Source organism: Colias philodice, chromosome 1 (genome assembly GCF_061535455.1).
Source record: "Colias philodice isolate Cphi_HAF_F1 chromosome 1, ilColPhil1 Martin Lab GWU primary, whole genome shotgun sequence".
Taxonomy (NCBI): Eukaryota; Metazoa; Arthropoda; class Insecta; order Lepidoptera; family Pieridae; genus Colias; species Colias philodice.
The window spans coordinates 14,741,014-14,761,828 of record NC_143086.1 but is presented as its reverse complement, the minus strand read 5'-3'; the positions used below and the strand labels follow the sequence as shown (position 1 = coordinate 14,761,828).

Sequence of the window (20,815 nt, the reverse complement as noted above, 5' to 3'; positions counted from 1 at the left end):
AATCGTACAGACAGCTGTAGATATTCTATGTAATTAAATCGAAGTATTCACATGCATTTTTCATTATCGCCTGCAGTTTTAAATGGACTTTCAAAATCAATTTTGCTGAGGTAGGCTAGTATGTGGTTAGAAATTTATAATGAAATTAATAATTTTATTCGTAGGTACTAATGGATTGTGTTATTGCGTTTTTGACACAATTTGAAACTGTGATTTCATCTAGAAGAAGCGTTGGTGTAAACTACTTTTCCAAAATTAAAAAAATACTCATTTTAAACTTCTCTTTTTATTTTACAAGAATTAAAATAGGTGTTTAATTTTATATTCAAAAGAAAATGTATGTAGGCATGTAGCCGTAGGTAGTATGTATGTAGGCAGGTTTTATTGTGAAAAATAAATTGTTTACACAAAATGGACATATCTTTTATAAGCTGCCGATAATGGACCGATCAACGGTGTTACATCGCATTTTGTTCATCTCTTTGAAAAATACCATTTATAGCTCGTTACGGGGTGAGGAAAGGGGTCTTTTGGTCTTCCCACCATCTTGCAAAAGACGGTGGGTGGTCTACCCACCGTTTTTGTATTCTGCCATTTGTATTCTGATTTCATTGTAAACTGACGTTCCCAAGCTTTCCCAAGCGAAAGAGTTAGGAGTGTTAACGTTTATACTGTATATATAATTTTTGTTTTACCTTATATTGATTTTACCTTTTTGTTTTAACTGATCCTGTTTTCGAGCAAAATAATTTAAGGTATTTATACATTTCACTATTTAATGATACTTTCTTTTTTTCAATTTCTTGAGCTGCATGTTAACAAAACCACTGAAACTTAAATTATCTAGCTACTAATACTACTATCTTAAAACAAGTCAAATTACGTAACCCACAATCACTAGAATCGATATTATTTATGAGCTAAACAGTGGTCCCTTTGTTTACCGATAATTTATGAATAATTAGCAAAAACGTGAACGTCGTTGGTTGTTTAAATTATTAAACAACCAACGACGTTCACGTTTTTGCTAATATTAATTATAAGGCAATTTAAATTTCAATAAAACGGATATTAATCATAATCTAACTTCTAACTACCTTTCCGCCCGCGGCTCCTAATAAATTATATGCTAAAAACTTCCTCTTGAATCACTCTATCTATTTAAAAAAAGAGCAATATCCATTGTGTAGTTTTAAAGATATAAGCACACAAACATAGAGACAGGCGCGGGAAGCGACTTTGCTTTATACAATAAAATATAATATTTAAATCAATGCTAATAGTGTATCATGTATTTCAATGGTCACGCCAATATTAATTGATCTATGCGACATTGTATTCTAATAATAAGTAAGTTTTTCATGAAGCGATGCGAATTTTCAATAAAAAATACTATATCTTATTTTGATAAAATGCACTAGGTACTTTATAACCTTTTGTAAGCAAGGCAAATGTGTTAATAATAAGTGTTTTGGATTTTATCTTTCCCTTTTTGAGTCCTTTTATTAATTGTGTAAAGATTATAGTGGATATTTAAATAAATTAACTAAAATAAAACCCATTTCTTCCGTAGCCTAACTATAAACTCAAAATAAAAGAGCATTGCATTTGAAAGAAAAATATAAAAATATAAATTTCAGGTACCACTTAAAACCTATTCATAGGAAGATAGCATCATTATTTTTTAGCCTTCAGCAAAAAATAGATTTTTTATTAATGAGTCCATAGTTCTTTTAATAAATAATTTTATGGAAAAAGTAATATGCTCAAAAAATTATTACGAATAATTTTTTATCCACTTTGTATAATATAGAACGTTATTAAGCATGTTGTACGTTCTATTGTTTTTCCCTTGTATTTTCATTACTAAAGACGTCAGATACCTATTTACGTAACATATGTTTTGTTTCTCAACACATGTTATTATACCGCATTTCTATGAGTAACGTTTAAAATTTAATATTTCAATATCAAGTATTATATTATACTTCAGCCCCATACCAAGATTTTAGCAGTATTATTTCGTGTGTGGAAAAAAGACAGCGCTATATGACGTCTAGCGCCATCCCTGTCCCACACTGGAAGTAATACTGCTAAGACAAGGTAACCCCCCTGATTTTTAACGTATAAAAATTTGATATTTCTGATAGGCTTGGAATAAACACGTGACGTCATAGATGGGCGTTACCTTTCGCCTCTGTAAATTTGTTCGTTCAGTCGATGTATAGTAATATTCGTTGAAGCCAGGGGCGGATTCGTTTATTCCGCGGAAATAAGCTGTGAGAGGAACGAACGATGATTATGAACTGAAGTAAAATAAATTCGTTTTCGATGTGATATTAAATGGAACTGATGATTTGTCAAATTAATTTGTTGTTAGACTGTACCGCTGAGTTTGGATGGTACTTTTGGATACGGGGTATGTTTTGTACTTTTCATTAAAATAACAGATATTTTAGTAAGTCGATTAACAATTAGAGATCTAATGGAAAATATTTTTGCATTCGAATGTTTTAATTGGTTATTGCCACTTTTTGCGAAGAGTATCTTATCGTATTTATCTTATGAAATAAATGTTAGTTTTTTGCTAACTCTCTTCAAACCAGGAACCAATATTGTTAGGATATTCGCTGCTTTCTGTATATGTACATAGTTTCGAAGTATCACAGCTTTAAAGAAAGCTTTTTTACAATACATCGTATTTTATGATGACATTGCGAAGGCGAATTTGATTGTCTATTTTCACGTTGCAGGAGCGATTTATGAAATAATTTTTGTGTTCATAGATTGTTAGGAGGCTTACACTATTATTAATAGGCCAATTTTTACCGCAGCAACAATCTTACGGTGTATAAGTATACATGAAATTACTAGCTAGAGCAAGAGCATTATTATATTATCTTGGGTTAGTGTAAACGAAAACTCGTATTCAGTATTGTTCAGTGTTAGAAGTTAGAACATTGCATAGAATCTTTTCGATCGCACTAAGAATAACGAAAGATGCTCTACGCCTATTTACACTAAAAGAATTTGACATAGTGGGCTTAGAATGAGCATTCGCTCGTTTGATGCAAATGCACCGTTACATCAACACAAGGTTACATCTCATTATTTATTTATTTATTTATTTATAACACTTTATTGCACAAACAAAATTAGGACAAAAATAACATTAAAATACAAAAGGAAGGCATAGTTTGTACAAGAGGCGGCCTTATTGCTAAGCAGCAATCTCTACCAGGCAACCTGATGGGAAAGGAAATGTATGATGTTAATGGGATAGTGCAAAAAGAAGAGAATAATTATACCTAATAAATAAATAAAATTATTTAAGTCTCATTCCCACGGGAATTTCCTTTACTATGCGGACAACGCGAGCGGAAACTAGGCCTTTATAATAAGTAGGTACATTACACAGTGTTAGGAAAATGACTACCTACATAATATGTATCGTTTTATTAAGCATCTTTTATGTAGAACAACATGTTTTGAGTGAAATAATATGAGCCTTTAGAGATTCATTTCATTCATTCGAAGATTTAGACGCGTTGAAGGCAACCACTGAAAATCAGTGTATTGCACTGAGTGGGAGGCCTACTGTGGCATACATATATTTAAGTTTCTTGTTTTATTTTATTTTATTTGTATCTTTTATGTATCCATAATAAACGTATTTCATTTCATTTAAGCCCTCTGTGGCGTTGTTTGAATACGACCAGCTGGGCTAACGTTGATAAAAAGTTGTACTGTATATATATGAAAGTCTTCTTTTATATATAAAAATGAATCGCAAAATGTGTTGGTAAGCGCATAACTCGAGAACAGCTGAACCGATTTCGATAATTCTTTTTTTATTATATTCCTTGAAGTACGAGGATGGTTCTTATGTAGAGAAAACGTAAATATTATGTACCACGGGCGAAGCCGGGGCGGACCGCTAGTAATATATAAAAATGAATCGCAAAATGTGTTGGTAAGCGCATAACTCGAGAACGGCTGAACCGATTTCGATAATTCTTTTTTTATTATATTCCTTGAAGTACAAGGATGGTTCTTATGTAGAGAAAACGTAAACATGTACCACGGGCGAAGCCGGGGCGGACCGCTAGTGAAAGTATAAACATAAAATAATAGATTTTCTTCTTTTATCTATAACGAAACATACATACAATATCAAAGTATTAAATAACAATAACTAAACATTACTAATATGTGAATATTATCTAATCTTGTCTAGAACATCAGTATGAATAATTAACTCATACACGAAAAGTAGCATGAAAAAACCTTTCTTTGGCATATTCATAAAAAGTGTTGAAAATCTATTCCCCCAATAGCCTTTGTGAGTTCGATACAGAAGTGCTTATTAGCGTAGCACTCTCGTTCAATTTTACATTTTTTCGTATTGGCCACTGAAAGATCCAATAATGAAATATTAAAAACGCGATTGAGTTTCCCATCCGACAAATTTGTCTCAGTACTTTACTTTAGTTACAGTATTTTGTAGGTATGTTATTGGGATAAAAGTTAAATATTCGGTTTATTTTTAGATAAGTCTAAAGAATTTTTTTTGGATATGTCAATCAAACCATAAAATGTAAATAGGTATTTTAATGTTTTCCGTATTGGAATATTTAAGTTCATCTCTGCTTAATCAGGATTCGTAAAAAAATAACATCAAGTTTTCAAAATTATGTCTTTTTGGAAATGAGTTTGATAGAGTTTGATTATTGTCATTTTAAATTAAAGATACTTAATAAGTAATGTTAATGTTGTTGAATTGAACCTTACGTTTTTTAATACATAGTAGTATATACCTATCAGTTTTTTTCTTTATATTTAGTATTATTGATTGATAAATCTGTTTGTGTTGTCGATACGTAATGATAGAGCAGGTTGGCAAATAAACAAATAATTACATAGAATTTTCTTTGTAACCGTATAATAAACAATAATGCCGAGGTGCCAATTATGATAAAGTATCAGTTAGAAAATCCTTAGAATTGCCGTGTATCGAAAAATATTATTCCAATCTATTGTACTTTTCGCGACGTGTAAGCGTAATTAGTTTATTTTTAACAAAACCATGTTATTATATGAAATCTAATATCTACAGTATACATAATTATCTAATTTCTGTTATAACTTCTATGTTTGTTTAAACCCACAAGAACGCTATAAAACAGCTGAATCTTTACTAGAAATTGTAGTAACTATAGTTGAAAGTGTGTGACTTAAGCTCTGGTTATTAATACTAAAAAATACATGAAAAAAAATTAGGAAAGGCATTAAGCAAGAGTGTAAAGTTAGGGCGCTTTAACTTCGCGAGTGCTTCAATGTTGCGATATAGAGCAAGGCGTCGCCGTATGTAACTCATTCATTATTGATGAAAATTCATGCTTGAACACTTGAAAAGTATTTTGTTGATGATATTTTTTATATCATGGAATATGAAAGTGTAGGGTAAAATTGGACACAGCCACATTTACATTTTTTAATTATAATTTTGAAGAAAAATCTTCAAAATTATAATTAAAAAAATTAAATTGTGAAGAAAAAAAAAAGAAAAGTAGCAAAGACTTGTGATGATATGGTTATGCATGAAAAAATTATACAAATTCGATATTGTGATCGTCTAGAATCTAGACTACGAGCTATGTTACAAGCAAATTAAAACATACGTTATGCAATCAGCCTTTATAGGTTATGCGTGAAGAATATTTCTATTATCTTACGCACATGTGTAAAACATAGCGTGTATAGGAAAATCAAATATTTATAAATAAAGCTACCAAATAGAAACCGGCATAGTCCAGCCCAAAGGCAAAGAGATGTCCGTTTCATCCAATAGTTTGCTAGCGGCCTGCATAATTTGCTAAGGCATATTTGCGTTGGTTATAACTTGCAGTAGCATTTATTAGTTTCGGAGAGTTTATGTCGTCACAAATAGCAATCGGATAATTCGCTTTGACCGTAATGAATTTTAACCGTTTGCGTACCGTGTTTGTTTGATCTATGGCATTATTAGTATTGGTCGTACGGTCCCGGTCGGTTCACTTTATTCCGTTGGATTAAAATTTATGACGCGTGTAATAACTGATCGTTTTATAGTAAACAGAATGGTATGAACTATTCAATTAATTAAAGGACATGGAATTTAATTAATAATAGGTCTCATTGATAAAAAATTTGTTTATAATTCAATACTTGTTCCCTTTCAACTAATTTAATTCGAATTTTCTGTTTTGTTCGTGGAATTCTAGATTTTGAATTGTGTGATAACATACGTGGTCCAACGTTTAATTATGCTTTGTTCAATTGAATTTTAAATAGCGAAGAATGGATCTCATTTCAAAGCATAGATAGAACAACAGGTTTATTGGTATTTTAGAGTGCGCTGAATTTTCCGTTAGCCAACTTCAATTTTCTGACAATAGACAACTCTTTTATTATTATTTCATACATTAAATTCATATACGGCAATATTACCTGTCCTTCCTCTCTTTTCCTAAATTTTATTCAAATTATTATTTTTATCTACCCTAAGATAATACCCTCATAGGAGACACGGGCCTCATATGAGGAACTGATCTTTGTCGGACTAACCCAGTCCTGGGAACATTACGGGTGATGATGATGATGATTCACAAAATATTAACCAAATCTCTTGTTCCAGTTACGATGTGGACGGGGAGAGGTGGACGGGCGGTGCGCGGCTGTGCGCACACGCTCCGCAAGCGAGCGGTGGCGTGTCTGCTGCTGCTCTTTGCGGGGTCGCTGTGCACGATCGGCATCATTAGCTCCGGCTACTGTGAGTATATACTATTGTGGTCATATTATAGGTTTCAAATATACTGGTGCAGGGCGGCTGAAATGTCTTCAAAGCTAATCGGTATCAAAATATATACAGGGTGTCTCAGGAAGGTCAGTCAAACGGTGCCCCAAAGGTAGAGCACTCGGGGATTATTTATTTATTTATTTATTTATTTAGCCTTTTAAACTGGGTGAGGATGGTTTTTTTTTGACTGTATAATTTTCTTAGTGATTTTTATGTATAATCCTATAGAATATCTCTCAGCTCAGTGTGCCTTCTGGCAAAGGCCTCCTCCAGTAGTTTCCATTGTTTCCGGTCTTTGGCTACTCTCCTCCAATTGGGTCCCGCGGTAAGTTTAAACTCATCTTAAGCTCATCTTCCCAGCGCATATGTTGACGTCCTCGACTTCTCTTGCCATCCCTTGGATACCAGTTAGTCACAATTTGGCTCCATTTTTCTTGTCTAGATCTCAACATATGGCCGGTCCATCTGCATTTTTGGAGGTCTATTCTTTCCAGGATATCAGTCAGTTTTGTTTTCTCTCTTAATTGCAGGTTACTGATTCGATCTTGCCTTTTTGATCTTGTGATGCTCCGTTCCATGCTTCTCTGGCACTTTGCTAATTTCGGGACTAGTTAAGTAATTTTTGGTAACTCGGGGATAGTTAAGTAATTTTTGGTAGTCAAGAAGTTATAATTTTTCTCAAATTTTAGACGGGCAAGAAAATTCTTAGTATTCTGAAATGAATAATTGAGAGATTTTATTTTGGTATTTAGCTAATGTCACTCTGTATATTTTTTGATACAGATTAGCTTCTTCAGGTAAGTTCCACAGCTTCCTGATAAGCTCCGTTTAGCATATCTGTCTGCTATAATTGCGGATGAAGATTTAAAATATTTTACAGAAAATTTCAAATAAGCAGGCCTAGATAATTGGAAGACACTTCTCATTTTTTTCAATTTCAATAATATGAAATTGAAAAAATGCAACACGAATTTCTATTACAATCGAATTTTTAGTCAAAACTACTTTCGCTTTCAATGTTTTGTCAATTTATCCTTTTATTTGTGATATTGTCTAGGCCTGGAACATAAAGTTGGCGTTGCTAAATGTAGCCTTAACGTGCAAAATTAACCAAGAGTTTAGTTGATTATACTATGGTTGACTGGATATTGGGTATAGACAAATGTTCCAGGATTCCGCAATGTATAGAATCTGACACGTGCGTCAATTAATTTCGGGTCCAGAATCTATGCGAATATTCGATCCAAAATCAAACGATACTCAGTGTCTGAACATAATTATTTTACCACAATGTGTATTGTAGAGCTAGTACGGGACAGGTTATTATAGTGACAGAAGTGAGGTTGTAGGCAGTTTGAGCGAATTTCAGTGAAGGCTATTGGGCTTTTATTGGCAGATTTAGAAAGTCAGAATATTGTTTGAATATTGCTTCCATAATAAATTTTAGTGTTTTAATTTTAACCATTAATAGATACAATGGTACCCTTTAAACTTAAGAATGTGCATAGGTATTCATTTTTGCGATATTTTGGCCGAATCTAAAAGGAAGGCTTTAGTTATATAAAAACTAGCGACCCGCCCCGGCTTCGCACGGGTATAAAATAGATAGTCGGGCGGCCGCGGCCGGCCAGTACCGCCGCAAACGCTACGTCCCGCAATTTTTAAATCTGTAATATCTTCGAAAATATTCACTTAAATCATACGGTGTAAAGGGCCATATAGATCTATATTAAATGAACAATGTATTCAAGGTATTTAATTGGTTAAGGATTAATGCTGTATTGGTTAAAATCGCATCGAAAATTAGCCATTATTTGTCGTAAAAAGTAAATGACAAAAAAAAGTTATTGTGGGTTATCCATAAGAGATAGACATATGCCATCGCGGACTTTTCTGTAGACCTTTTCAATGTGTATAATACTTAGTACATTATTTTGATAAAACTCGTAGGGTTCAGCCTGCGTTTGCAATGTAAGCGGAAAAAATTTAATTTTTTACGACATCACATTAGAAACCTCAAAAATAACAGTACTTCTCCACTATTTAATGGATGTTATTATACATATAAACCTTCCTCTTGAATCACTCTATCTATTAAAAAAAACCGCATCAAAATCCGTTGCGTAGTTTCAAAGATTTAAGCGTACAAAGGGACATAGGGACATAGGGACAGGGAAAGCGACTTTGTTTTATACTATGTAGTGATGAGAAAACAGAGTTAGGGCGAATACCACGAAAAAGATCAGCCATCGATTGTATGCCTTTAAAGGATTTCGCTAGATATCCACTCAATAGATTCTGCCTTTGCTTTGAAAAATGTCCATCACGCTAGTTTGGATGGTTGCAGTTTTTTAGCAACGTCGTAAAAAGTTTGTGCGCCTTTGGCATCCGAGCTCTACAATATGGATTGTTTACGCTTTTGAGGGTACTGTAGTGAAGTAACAAAACGCGATTTTGTTACTTTTTCGTAAACTTATATTATATAGGTATAGTTTTAATGCAGTGGTGGCTCACTGGTGATGACCCTGGACTTATAATCGATAAAGGAGGTTCGAGACCAGGTGATCGTGCAGAAATAAATTGATTTTTCAATTTAACTATCATGTTATGCATGTTATCACCTCAGCTCAGACGGTGGAATTAAACGTCGTGAGGATACATGTCGAAGAATCAAAAGTTCAACGACATGTCACATGTGACATCCGCCAACCCGCACTTGGCCAGCGTGGTGGATTATGGCCTGTACCCTTATAGGAAGCTCGTGCCCCAGCAGTGGGAACTTCTATAGGCTGATGATAGTTTTAATTGTAAACAATATGGACTAATTGAAAATGCGGCTGTGGACAAAGACATAACCAAAAATTGAAAAAAGAAATATAGATACCAAAACTGACTGAAAGTTTTTACAAGAATTGCATGTGTAATCTCTTCATTGAGGACTACTTTTGTATATGAATCATCATCATCAGCCCATATATATTCCCACTTCTGGACAGCGAGCCTCCTTGTAAGGATGAATACATTTTAATTTTTCATAACCGATGGCAAGGTAAGGCTCACTATATCTACAAGGACGTAACATGAATGTACCACTTTCCATTTGAACACTTCAAATTATCTTGTCGTAATTATATAGTGCTGGATGTTATTTTCGTTATTTTTAAGTGTATTAGTTATCAGGATTGTATCTGTTTTAATCATTCTATCTATTTGCGGTTTTGCTTTAGAATGTTTAAATTAAACATCCTTCATTCAGTCATTTTAACGTTTCTTCTGCATATTTGATTAATTATAAACTAAAATGTCATATGCGGAAAGATTTTTACTTAACAATTTCAGACCATAAACACAGTTCCATAAAGTACCTATTTTCTAATAAAATTTTCTCTTTTGTTAACATTCAAAATGTTTTTACCGATACAATAACATTAAAATCCTCTTTTATAAGTTTACGAGTACTATCAGCATTTTAGATTTTCGTTATAAATATTTAATAAACTCGCTGACTGTTAACTTGCTGTTAGAAACACAGTTGTGTCATTGAAACTGTCAAATATGACAGACATTTGATATTTAAATAGCCTCCAGGGTTACCATGATGTCTTAAAGCAGTATTATTTTCCAATGTGGGAAAGTGATGGCGCTAGACGATCTATATAGCGCTGTCCTTTTTCCACACTGGATATAATACTGTTTTATGACATCATGTTACGGGGCAGAAATCAGAAATCTAACTTTATTTATAGTCCCGATTATTAACTACTGACAGACATTTACGGTGAAATTTGTGTTAATTGGTATTGAACGAGATATTTTTGGATATGGTAGGATCACAGGGTAGGATTTATATTGCTACGATTTATTAATAGGTATATTGGTTGAAATATGGCGTCATGGTTTAGGTATGTGGAAAACATTGTTGTTTTATTTAAGGAGTAATCTATAAATTTTCTCCATAGAATTAGCTAATTAAAAATTTAAAACTAATACATATTCTTTCATCGTAATGCATGAACTATTTTTATTACTCTTATTCTATAATCTTTAATCAACTTAAATTCTGCATAATATTTTGTACAAACACATTTTAGCTCTTCCTTTTTATAGATTGTTTTGACAGCTTTTATAAACAAAGTAACATTAGATTCAAACCCTTTAATTACAGCATAATTAATGTGTTTTTGTAAGAAGATAAGCGGATTAAAATAAACAGGGGTATAAAATAAATGCATTAGTGGTTCAGAACAACATTTCCTAGCACAAAGGATTTATTATAAAACCAAATATTTATCTCAGCTTTCAGCTAGCTTTTAATATATCTACGGAGCAGGTATAAAAATGCTCTTTAAATCTAAATAAATCTAGGCATTATTAGGATGTTATGTTAGAATAATGAAAATGCATATATCTATTATATGGACTCCCAACATATTAGAATTGTTTTTTAGTCTGTACAGCCCCCCTAGACAAGTGGCTTTCTATTAGCGTAAAGTTCAATAGAATAGATTATGAATGTATGAGATTGACGTTATCAATCGTCGTCGTCGTCGTAATCAAACGTCAATCTCATACATTCATAATCTATTCTATTGAACTTTACGCTAATAGAAAGCCACTTGTCTAGGGGGGCAGGTAAGGCGTATTCTTTTCAAACGACCTTAACCCTTAAATTGTCACCCCTAGATAACTTGTGTTTATAATGTTCCAAATTTGGAGGATGTGTTGGAATTAGGATAGAAAAGAGGAAAATGAAAAAAAAAAATTAAAATTTTTAATTTTTTCTATTGTTTTCACTATGTCACATAAAACGGACACTGCCAATTATATGTACATGTTCGAACCGTCACATATAACGGACATTGCACATTATTCCTGCAACCGTGGTACATGAATACAATGCACATTTTCAACTCTGTAATTCAAAATTATTATCAAATTATAATTATGGACGATCTAGAATAAGCTTTTCAAACATCTGTCTTAAAATGTTTGTTAAAACTTTAACGATATCGTTAAAAAATAATGGATTTTAAAAAACGACACTACCAAAAATCACAGCCTAAGAATATGCTAAGAATTGGAATAGAAATAGTATTACATAGCCTGAGAACTTATCTAATACACCAAGAAAGTCCTCTTCCCATTCCTTATTGTACAGATTGAAATGTATATTTGCTTCATCGTATGCAAAGAAGTCGTATACCATGCCTGAAGTACCAAAACAAACAGGAAATTTAAATCCTTTTTTTTGGATTCTTTGGCATATATAATATATCCATTTTCTGCCAGTTTTTTAATTTGTAAGGTATTATTATTTAAATTTTCAAACATTGGGTGGTATTTCTGGTAAGTAACATGATGCTGTGGCTGAAGAACTACTGAGAAGTAGGGAAGATTCATCTCGCACTGCATGAAATGGCTGTAATTCTGCAGCAATAATATTTTGTTGATGGTAAAAATTCTGACTTTTTGGGTCTTCATTGTGTCTCAAATCAATATATCGTATAATTCCGAAGGTATGGTGCTGGGGGTAAATGATTGACACTGTTATCATAGTGAAATCACTCCTGTAGGTCTACATTTCCTTCAAAATCGTCATCTCAACTCAACGCCAGACTCTTCAGCTTCCGCCAGAGGTAGTGAGGGAATTTTTTATTGATTGCCAAGTCATGCTCCTCTAAAACATAATAAAAATAGAGAAAAATATATCAAAATGATGACGTTGAAAAAGGAGGGCCTTATTGGCAACGTCCGTTACATAGGACATGTGAAGAATACCCTAGTATATACTCCAAGTTGTCAACGTCCGTTTTATGGGACATCGTATATAAACTAAGATTTGTATTCCAAATATTCTAAAATATGTAAAAATTATGTCAAAATACTATACTTACAATCGTATTCTAACTAATAATATAACATTATAAGCAAAATAGCCAAAATACTTACAGTTATTATCAATTTTATCAGGAGAGTCAAGAGTTCCGTTTTTTGCAATTTTCAAATGGTCACCATTCGCGACTGTACTTCGCTCTGGTAAAAAAAACCTGCATGAACGCGAAGGACATAGCTAGTCCCTTCCCAATATACCGATTAACGAAGCTTAGGTCTGCTATAACAGCGCCAGCATGTGTGTAAATACTATGTCTTTTAAAACGGACGAAATCAATTTAAGGGTTAACGACCTACCTATTAGACTAATTGCTATCAACCTTATCCAATAATTTTTAAAGCATAAATCGTAAAGTTTCGTAATATAATTTACCTGACATTTAGCAAAGTTCAACGCCCCCATTTCGGGTACAAGGAAGTTGCATTTCACATTGTTTCTCTGTACCGTTTTCTTAAAGCACCACTTCAAGTGTCTAAGAGACCATTTTCAAGCTTAAATAAAGGACCTCACGCAGAACGACTGCGTGACAGGTTTAATGTCAAAAAATAGATTGTAAGCCCTAAGCCGCAACTCTAAATGTACATTGTACACTTGAAACATCAAAGCCTCAAAAGCAGTTCGTATGTGAAGGACAAAATAGCGCAAATATGACATTTGTAAATTTGCAAAACCGTACACTGGCTTTACGCATTTGAAGTTAGGAATTATGAGTACCGTACGTTTGAGGACATACATGTTATCGAAATCCGAATTTAGGCAATCACTATACATATAATGATTAATGAATCATTTTGATGTAGGCCGTGTTGAAAATGAAGTCTAGCTTTCTATTCTTTAATGAGACTAATTAAAAAGTCTCGGTCTATTGGTTCAGAAAGGCGACATTCCACTTTCAGTACAAAGGGCTGTTATCACTTTTACCTCAATACAACAATAAATAAAATCTGCGTCAAGTGCAAGCAATTAAGAAACATGATAATCCTCTTAAAAAACAATGAATAAATCAAATGTAAAATTAATCTACGCCATTCACAAAAGGATGCCAAGCTTTTATTTCCTATGTTGTTTAAGAAGTATAAAAATAACTGAATTGCATCGTCTGCACTTCTATCTTCAATTAGCTATTTCAACAGATATCCTTGTGCTTGTGGATATTTAATACAAAGTACTTTTTAATTAAAGAACTAAAGCCAATAAAATTCTCAGTTTGCGTTATTTCGTATTTAAAAGGAAATATTTGAGCGTAATGAGGTTTGAATGAGCAATCTCAACATTTTTTCTCTCAAGATTTCATTAGTTTTCAAAGATAGATCACGTTTTCTTTCTTGTATTGGTCACGTTACCTTTGTTTTCTATTTAAGTGCTCAACTAATTGATAGTGTTGAATTCACGTAAACATTGATGCATTTGTTTACCGTGTGTATTTTAAAAAGACTGGTTTCTTTTGTAATTTTCCGAACTAGGTCAAAATGTTGACGAAATAGGAACTCAGTGAATTGTTTTATGAGATCACATATTATTATTATAATTAGTCACTGCGATGATAAGAATAAAAAAAATGTTGTGTGGTTTTATGAAACCACGGTAAAAGTGAAACTGTTCGAACGGTTCCGAACACTGCTTTGTGTAGCGCATGTCGCGTGACGGTCGGCTGCCGAGTAGGTATACCTACTCGGCAGCCGCGATACACGCGACATGCGCTACACAGACCAAAAAGTTTGAAACGATGTAATAAAAGTTTCACTTTAAAACATTAAACTTTTAGAAAAACATCTATATTGGAATAAGTTATAAAGTATTTTCATTTCCCGTTCAAAAGCTTCATTAGATAATAAATCGCATCGCATCGTGTTAATTAAAAAATAAAATTCTAAAAATATGAAATTTATTGATCCCGCCATAATAAGGTATCACTGACGCAGACTAATTAATTATAGAGACTGATTAATAGGTTATTTTAAACCTACCGCTTTATTTTATACGTTTTATATATTTTAGTTCAACCACTGTCTGCAACACATTCATCTAGATGGCAATTGAAGGCTTGTAAGGCTTTTAAGTCTGCTATGAAATTTCTAAGTACATTATAATCTCTATACCTTCGGTACCTAAGTACCGAATTTAAATGCGTTAATTCATAAACAAAAATCGTTGAATTTTGGTGGTTGATATTTACCGAATGAATGCGCTAAATTTGTTTTTTGGACCACTCTTGTTGGACGTAGTGTGATAATATTTAATCTATAGTCTTCCTCGATAAATATATCTAACAGTGATAATTTTTCAAACCGGACCAGTAGTTACTGACATTAGAACATTGAACCAAACAAACAAATTCTTCAGTTTTAAAATATTAGTATAGATGTCGTTATAATCTATACTAATATTATAAAGCTGAAGAGTTTGTTTGTTTGTTTGAACGCGCTAATGTTGGGAACTACTGGTCCGATTTGAAAAATTTTTAGGGGAAAATTTATAGGGGAAGGTTATAGACTATATATCATCACGCTACGACCAACAGGAGTGGAGCCACGGGTGAAACCGCGCGGAGCAGCTAGTTAATTATATAAGTGAGAGTAGAGAGAGGTGATGCGAGAACAGTACATACATAGATGCGAATAGTTGTTAATTTTCAAATAATTTGCAGTAAGTAAAAGGATCATCCTATTATCGAAATTTAAGCTCTCCAACTTTATCCCTCGGTTGTAATAAAAATACAAGGACACATAATATCATCGTGAAACGTGAAGAGAACACTCTAGAATATGAAAGTCGAATATTGAATACGTATACCTACGTCCTACAAAGAGTTAAGAGCGTTCAAGCAATAAAGGGAACTTTTAATATTGAATATCCCATCTCGTTATAGGATCATTATAAACTTTTAACTTACCATTGGAAGAAACTTGTTCCCACGACACAGGGAATCCTAGGAGCAAGGTTTCTCAATGACTACCTATATACATATAACATAATACTTTGGAAAATAAAATTATTGTTTGTTTGTTTATAAAGCACTAGAGATCCGCCCCGGCTTCGCCCGTGGTACATATTTCGCAATAAAAGGTAGCCTATGTCCTTTCTCGGGTATCAAAATATCTCCATACCAAATTTCATGCAAATTGGTTCAGTAGTTTAGGCGTGATTGAGTAACAGACAGACAGACAGAGTTACTTTCGCATTTATAATATTAGTATGGATAGTGAGGTAACTATAATATGCGCTTAGAAATAAAATATTTTTAACGGATTTTATTCATTACATTATTTTCCCGACGTTTTGTACACTTTGCAGCGAGCATAGGCCGGCAGACTAAGATGTTATACGTCTTGACGGTACAATATAATGAATCCGTTAAACATCTTTAATTTCTAAATGTATAATACTCGCGTAAAATCAAACACTAGGAAATACTATAATATTCGCTGTTTTCCTCATACTAGTAAACATTTCAGTCCGTTGAAAATATGAGTCTTTCGTTATACTAATGGGCTGCTTGTTCAAATTGAAGGGAAGAAATCGCGGTTATATTCATGCTAATGCTGATTTAAAAACTGACACATATTTATTCATATGAGTTTGCTATAATAGTGACTGCACTATTATACTGATAAAGGGACATTATGTCATACATTTTAATAAACATGAAAATCAGGCACTCATATTAAAAAATTCGTTAATAATCAAATATTCTGCAACTGCAAAATGTTACCGTATTATTTTCAGGACATAAATGGACAAATATAAATCAAACCATTTGCGTGTCCGTTTGAAATTCTATTTTTCATTACATTACCGTTCATTTACATATTTTTTCATGGGTTTTTCTACTGAATAATATTTTTTGGGTAAAATACATTATTTTACTGTCACTGACCCATGATAATTGTACAAAGTTTGAATTAAATCTGTCCATTTCAAGTGGGTCAAAATTGAGTCAAAAAGCAGTCGTTTTCATACAAACATAAAATTATTTTTAAAGTATTGTACAAAAATAATTAAAGAAAAAAATGTCTCTGGACTATAATCCAGAGGTGGCGCGAACACCCTGTGATGACGGGTGCCTAAAAAAAAAAAAAAAAAAAAACAGAAAAATCTATTAGAAGCGTGTTAAAAAGGAGGCATAGTCTTACAGCCTACAATATACACATTGTTTTGTTTATTTACTTATTTTATTAATTTTCGCGTGTAATTTAATATGATTTCATTTGTACATATAGAAACGCTAAGCTCAAAACGTTTATATGCAAAGATAATTCGATCATTATTACAGACCGGTTGCAAAATTAATATCTCATAACAGAAACAAATAGCTTCGTAATGAAGTTGCAATGTCTATTGCTACTGCAAATTTCATTAGTATCAAATTCGGGTAGATCATAATTAACTCGAAATATCGTTAAATCGAAACACGAATAATTTTGCGATGGATTTCAAAACCATAATAACCACAAACAACGTTAAGTGTACTACAATATTCATCTCAATTTTCGTTGATTTGAAGTTTCCGTAATCAGTTATTACAGTGTAATAATCCATAATGTAGGTATTGTTAAACTCTTTTCGACCTGTATGTTTTTATGTAACCGACATGTATCTTTTGTAATCGACTCCTTTAAGATTCTATTGTATTGTAACCCACTGTCTACACAAGCAAGTTCTTATGATCTTAGCCTAAAACGGGTGCTAATGCTACGTGCCACATAGATTTACTGTTAATTTTATTGTTTTTTAACCTACTAAAGGATCGTGTTATTTATAACTATATTTATTATTTCAAATACATGTCTTAACAATTAAAATATAACAGTAAATATTAAATAAATAAATAAATAAATAAGCTTTATTAATCCATAAGATACAGTTACAGTTTAGTTAGTTGATTACAGCTTTTGTTTCAGTTTAAGTACACTATAAGAGAAAATAAAAAACAAAATTAGATTAGATTACTTAAGTTATGGACCCCGTACGGGTAAAAGCCTCCCCCAAAGAATGCCACTTGTCCCTGTCTTGGGCTGAGTTCAGCCAATTTCTGCCAGCAACTGCTACTATTTCATCAGCCCATCTGGCCCTTGGTCGACCTCTTGTTCTGGTGCCTCTTGGCCCCGACCACTTCACAGTAAATATTAGTACATTCAAAATGTATCATTTATGATGTTATAACTTATAACGTGCCGTCTCGCCCGCAGACAACTTGCAAAGAGCTTTATTCAGAGCTTGTCGGACTTGATACCAAGTAATATAACAGAGCTTGTCGGACTTGATACCAAGTAATATAACAGAGCTTGTCGGACTTAATACCAAGTAATATAACAGAGCTTGTCGGACTTGATACCAAGTAATATAACAGAGCTTGTCGGACTTGATACCAAGTAATATTCAGAGCTTGTCGGACTTGAAACTAAGTAATATAACATAGTAAAAGCTTTCCTCTCCTGTTTATTCACAATTCATTGTTGTAACTGGTTTCATTCGGTACATTAGTAGTACTTAAAGTATCGGAATATAGTTCTTATATATGGTTTAAATAAAGCTTAAAGTTATTTGTACCTAATAAATTTTAATTATACTTAGCATCTACAGGTATACAATTTTTTTAAGCGATTTAAGAAATTATAGTTTTTTTTTTCGGTAGAATAGTTTTCCGCTTCAAGATGAGACGTATTTTTATTGTTTTTTTTAACATACATATTACATAATTACATAAAAATACATCATCCGACAAATAAGTTAACAAAATTACGTGCAAATTAACAGTTTCCTTTGAATATATAATAAAACTAGCGGTACGCCCCGGCTTCGCCCGTGGTACCTACATGTTTAAACTATCCTATCTCTCAAGTAGGGATGTTAAGGATATGAAGTTTCGGATACGGATTGGATAAGGATATAGGAAAGATTATTATACTGGATACGGTTATCGGTCAATTAAGGAAAGCTGGCATGTTCACAGTACTCACACTTATGCAATTTCACTTACAGTATGTTCAAAAATAAATGCGACTCTAGTTTCATTTTAGACTTGAATTGTAAAATGCTGCGTTGTAGATAAATAACTATATGCAAATATAATTATGAAAGCTCTCATAATTTGCATGTAAAATTATAATTTAAAAGTAAATCAATTGATGAACTTAATTATTTATTCTAATAATAATCAATTGGATAAAAGTATTAATAATCATTCAATTATCAAATAATAATTAAATTTCAGGTAAAATAAAACATACAACAATACAATCATAAAAACAATACAAATAACACGTGTACGCTCACTACCAACACACCAATGATTCCGGTTAGGTTTTCATCCGGATCCACGAAGAACACGAGCCGGAGAAACGCTTGGGATAGTTAGCCATCTGTGGCATCCTCAGGAGGTACATCTATATCATCACGGGAATATCATAATGTGGGTCCGGATCAGGAGTCTACTTTGGCGCATGAACCCAGCGCGTTTGTTGGTTACAAAGGTAGTATAAAAACACGAGGAGGTAGTAAATTAAAAAGTAGTAGTAAATTAAAAAGTATTGTCTCATACAAAGTAAAAATGGACCAGAAATTCTTACTCATGAATGATAATGTCCCTTCGCATACGACATGACAGGGAACGGCCGCTCTTCGAGACCAAAATATTCAAGTTTTAGACTGGCTTGCATATTCGCTCGTCTTTTAATTCTATTGAATATGCTTAGGATATGTCACAACTAAGCGCTCTAAAAGATTTTGGTATTCAATTTTAAGTAAGAACAACCGATATCGTTTGTAAATTAATGTAAATGGTGATAACTCTGATTACTAATTGGTAATTTGATTTTTGAAAAAAAAATGCCGATTTTAGTCTATATTTTTCTAACAAGATCCTTATCATCCAAATTTCCACATTGGTGAGAAAAATTGACATTTTTAATGAAAATTACAACAAATTAAATGATTTTATTAAATACTGTAAAATAGTCTATAATTCTTCCATTTACTGTATCACAAAATTCTTCATAGATTTTTAGATATTCGTACTACACTAATTACATCACCCTGTATTTATAAACAATTGCAAAATAAAAGCTACACATAGGCCTGGAGATACTGACACAAAATTTCGGCCTTCGGGTCATTTGTAACAGAATGGCGGTTCTACAGGGGTCTTATTACGCAATGACAAAAAGAAAAATGATGGTCAGAACGCTGGTACCGGCGGACTAGTCGCGTGGGCGTTAGTCGAACTCGTCGGATAAATAGCGAAAGTCAAACGATTTGTAACACAAAAATTTTAGAATTTACCGATAGCCCATAAAAAAGATGTAGTCGGTAGTGTCATGCCATACTTTTCCGGTGTAACTACGAATAAAATCTTACAATCCTGTTACAAATGACCCGAAATTTTGTGTCAGTATCTCCCGGCCTAACATGTGAAAGAAAGAAAGAAGAAAGAAAATACATTTATTTTAATGTCTTGCCACACAGGAAAAAAACAGAGAATAGTAAAATACTATAAAGTTTGGAGTGCGAAGAAAACAGAAAATTATATTCAATACTGATTTTATCATTAACACATAGGGTCTGTGCAGCATCAAACATTAAAAAAGGGAACCACTCGGTGATATTCTGTGATGCAGAGGCATCGCAGCACCGGTTTTCAGTGGGCCCTCCTCGACAGTCAAAGGAACAGTGTAAATTTTTTACATAATATATTTATATAGTTAAGAGAAAGCAATAGGTATACATAAATAATTAATATATTAAAAAAGAAAAACATATTACATAAATATACAATATACATAATTACATTATAATTTGTATGTTATAGAATTATAGAAACTTTACTACATATATATTGACTAGGTTGTAAGGGGAGCAAACAATGTGAAACATTTAGTTACGATGCAACTAAAGCTGGCCTACCTGCCTTATGATTAGATAATTTTTATATTTATTTTTAAAATTAGTCACAGATTGAATGTTACGATAAGGAGGAGGCAGGTTATTCCAACATTTAGTTGCATTGTACTTAAAACTGCCTCTGAATGCGTTTGTATGAAATTTTTGAAAATACATTATATACGGAGTTGCCCTAGTATTATACC

At 32.7% G+C, this 20,815-nt stretch overlaps 1 protein-coding gene across 4 annotated transcripts in view; it reads left to right on the top strand.

Moving 5' to 3' along the window:
• Window positions 1-20,815, top strand: part of LOC149491488 (alpha-1,3-mannosyl-glycoprotein 4-beta-N-acetylglucosaminyltransferase A-like) — a 103,438-nt gene that overhangs the window by 39,905 nt on the left and 42,718 nt on the right. For all 4 annotated transcript variants that reach the window (XM_089697766.1, XM_089697776.1, XM_089697759.1 and 1 more), the window contains one exon: window positions 6,677-6,811. In XM_089697766.1, the coding sequence (XP_089553892.1) occupies window positions 6,682-6,811 (130 nt within the window). In that variant the 5' untranslated portion in view covers window positions 6,677-6,681. The remainder of the gene's footprint in view (window positions 1-6,676; window positions 6,812-20,815) is intronic.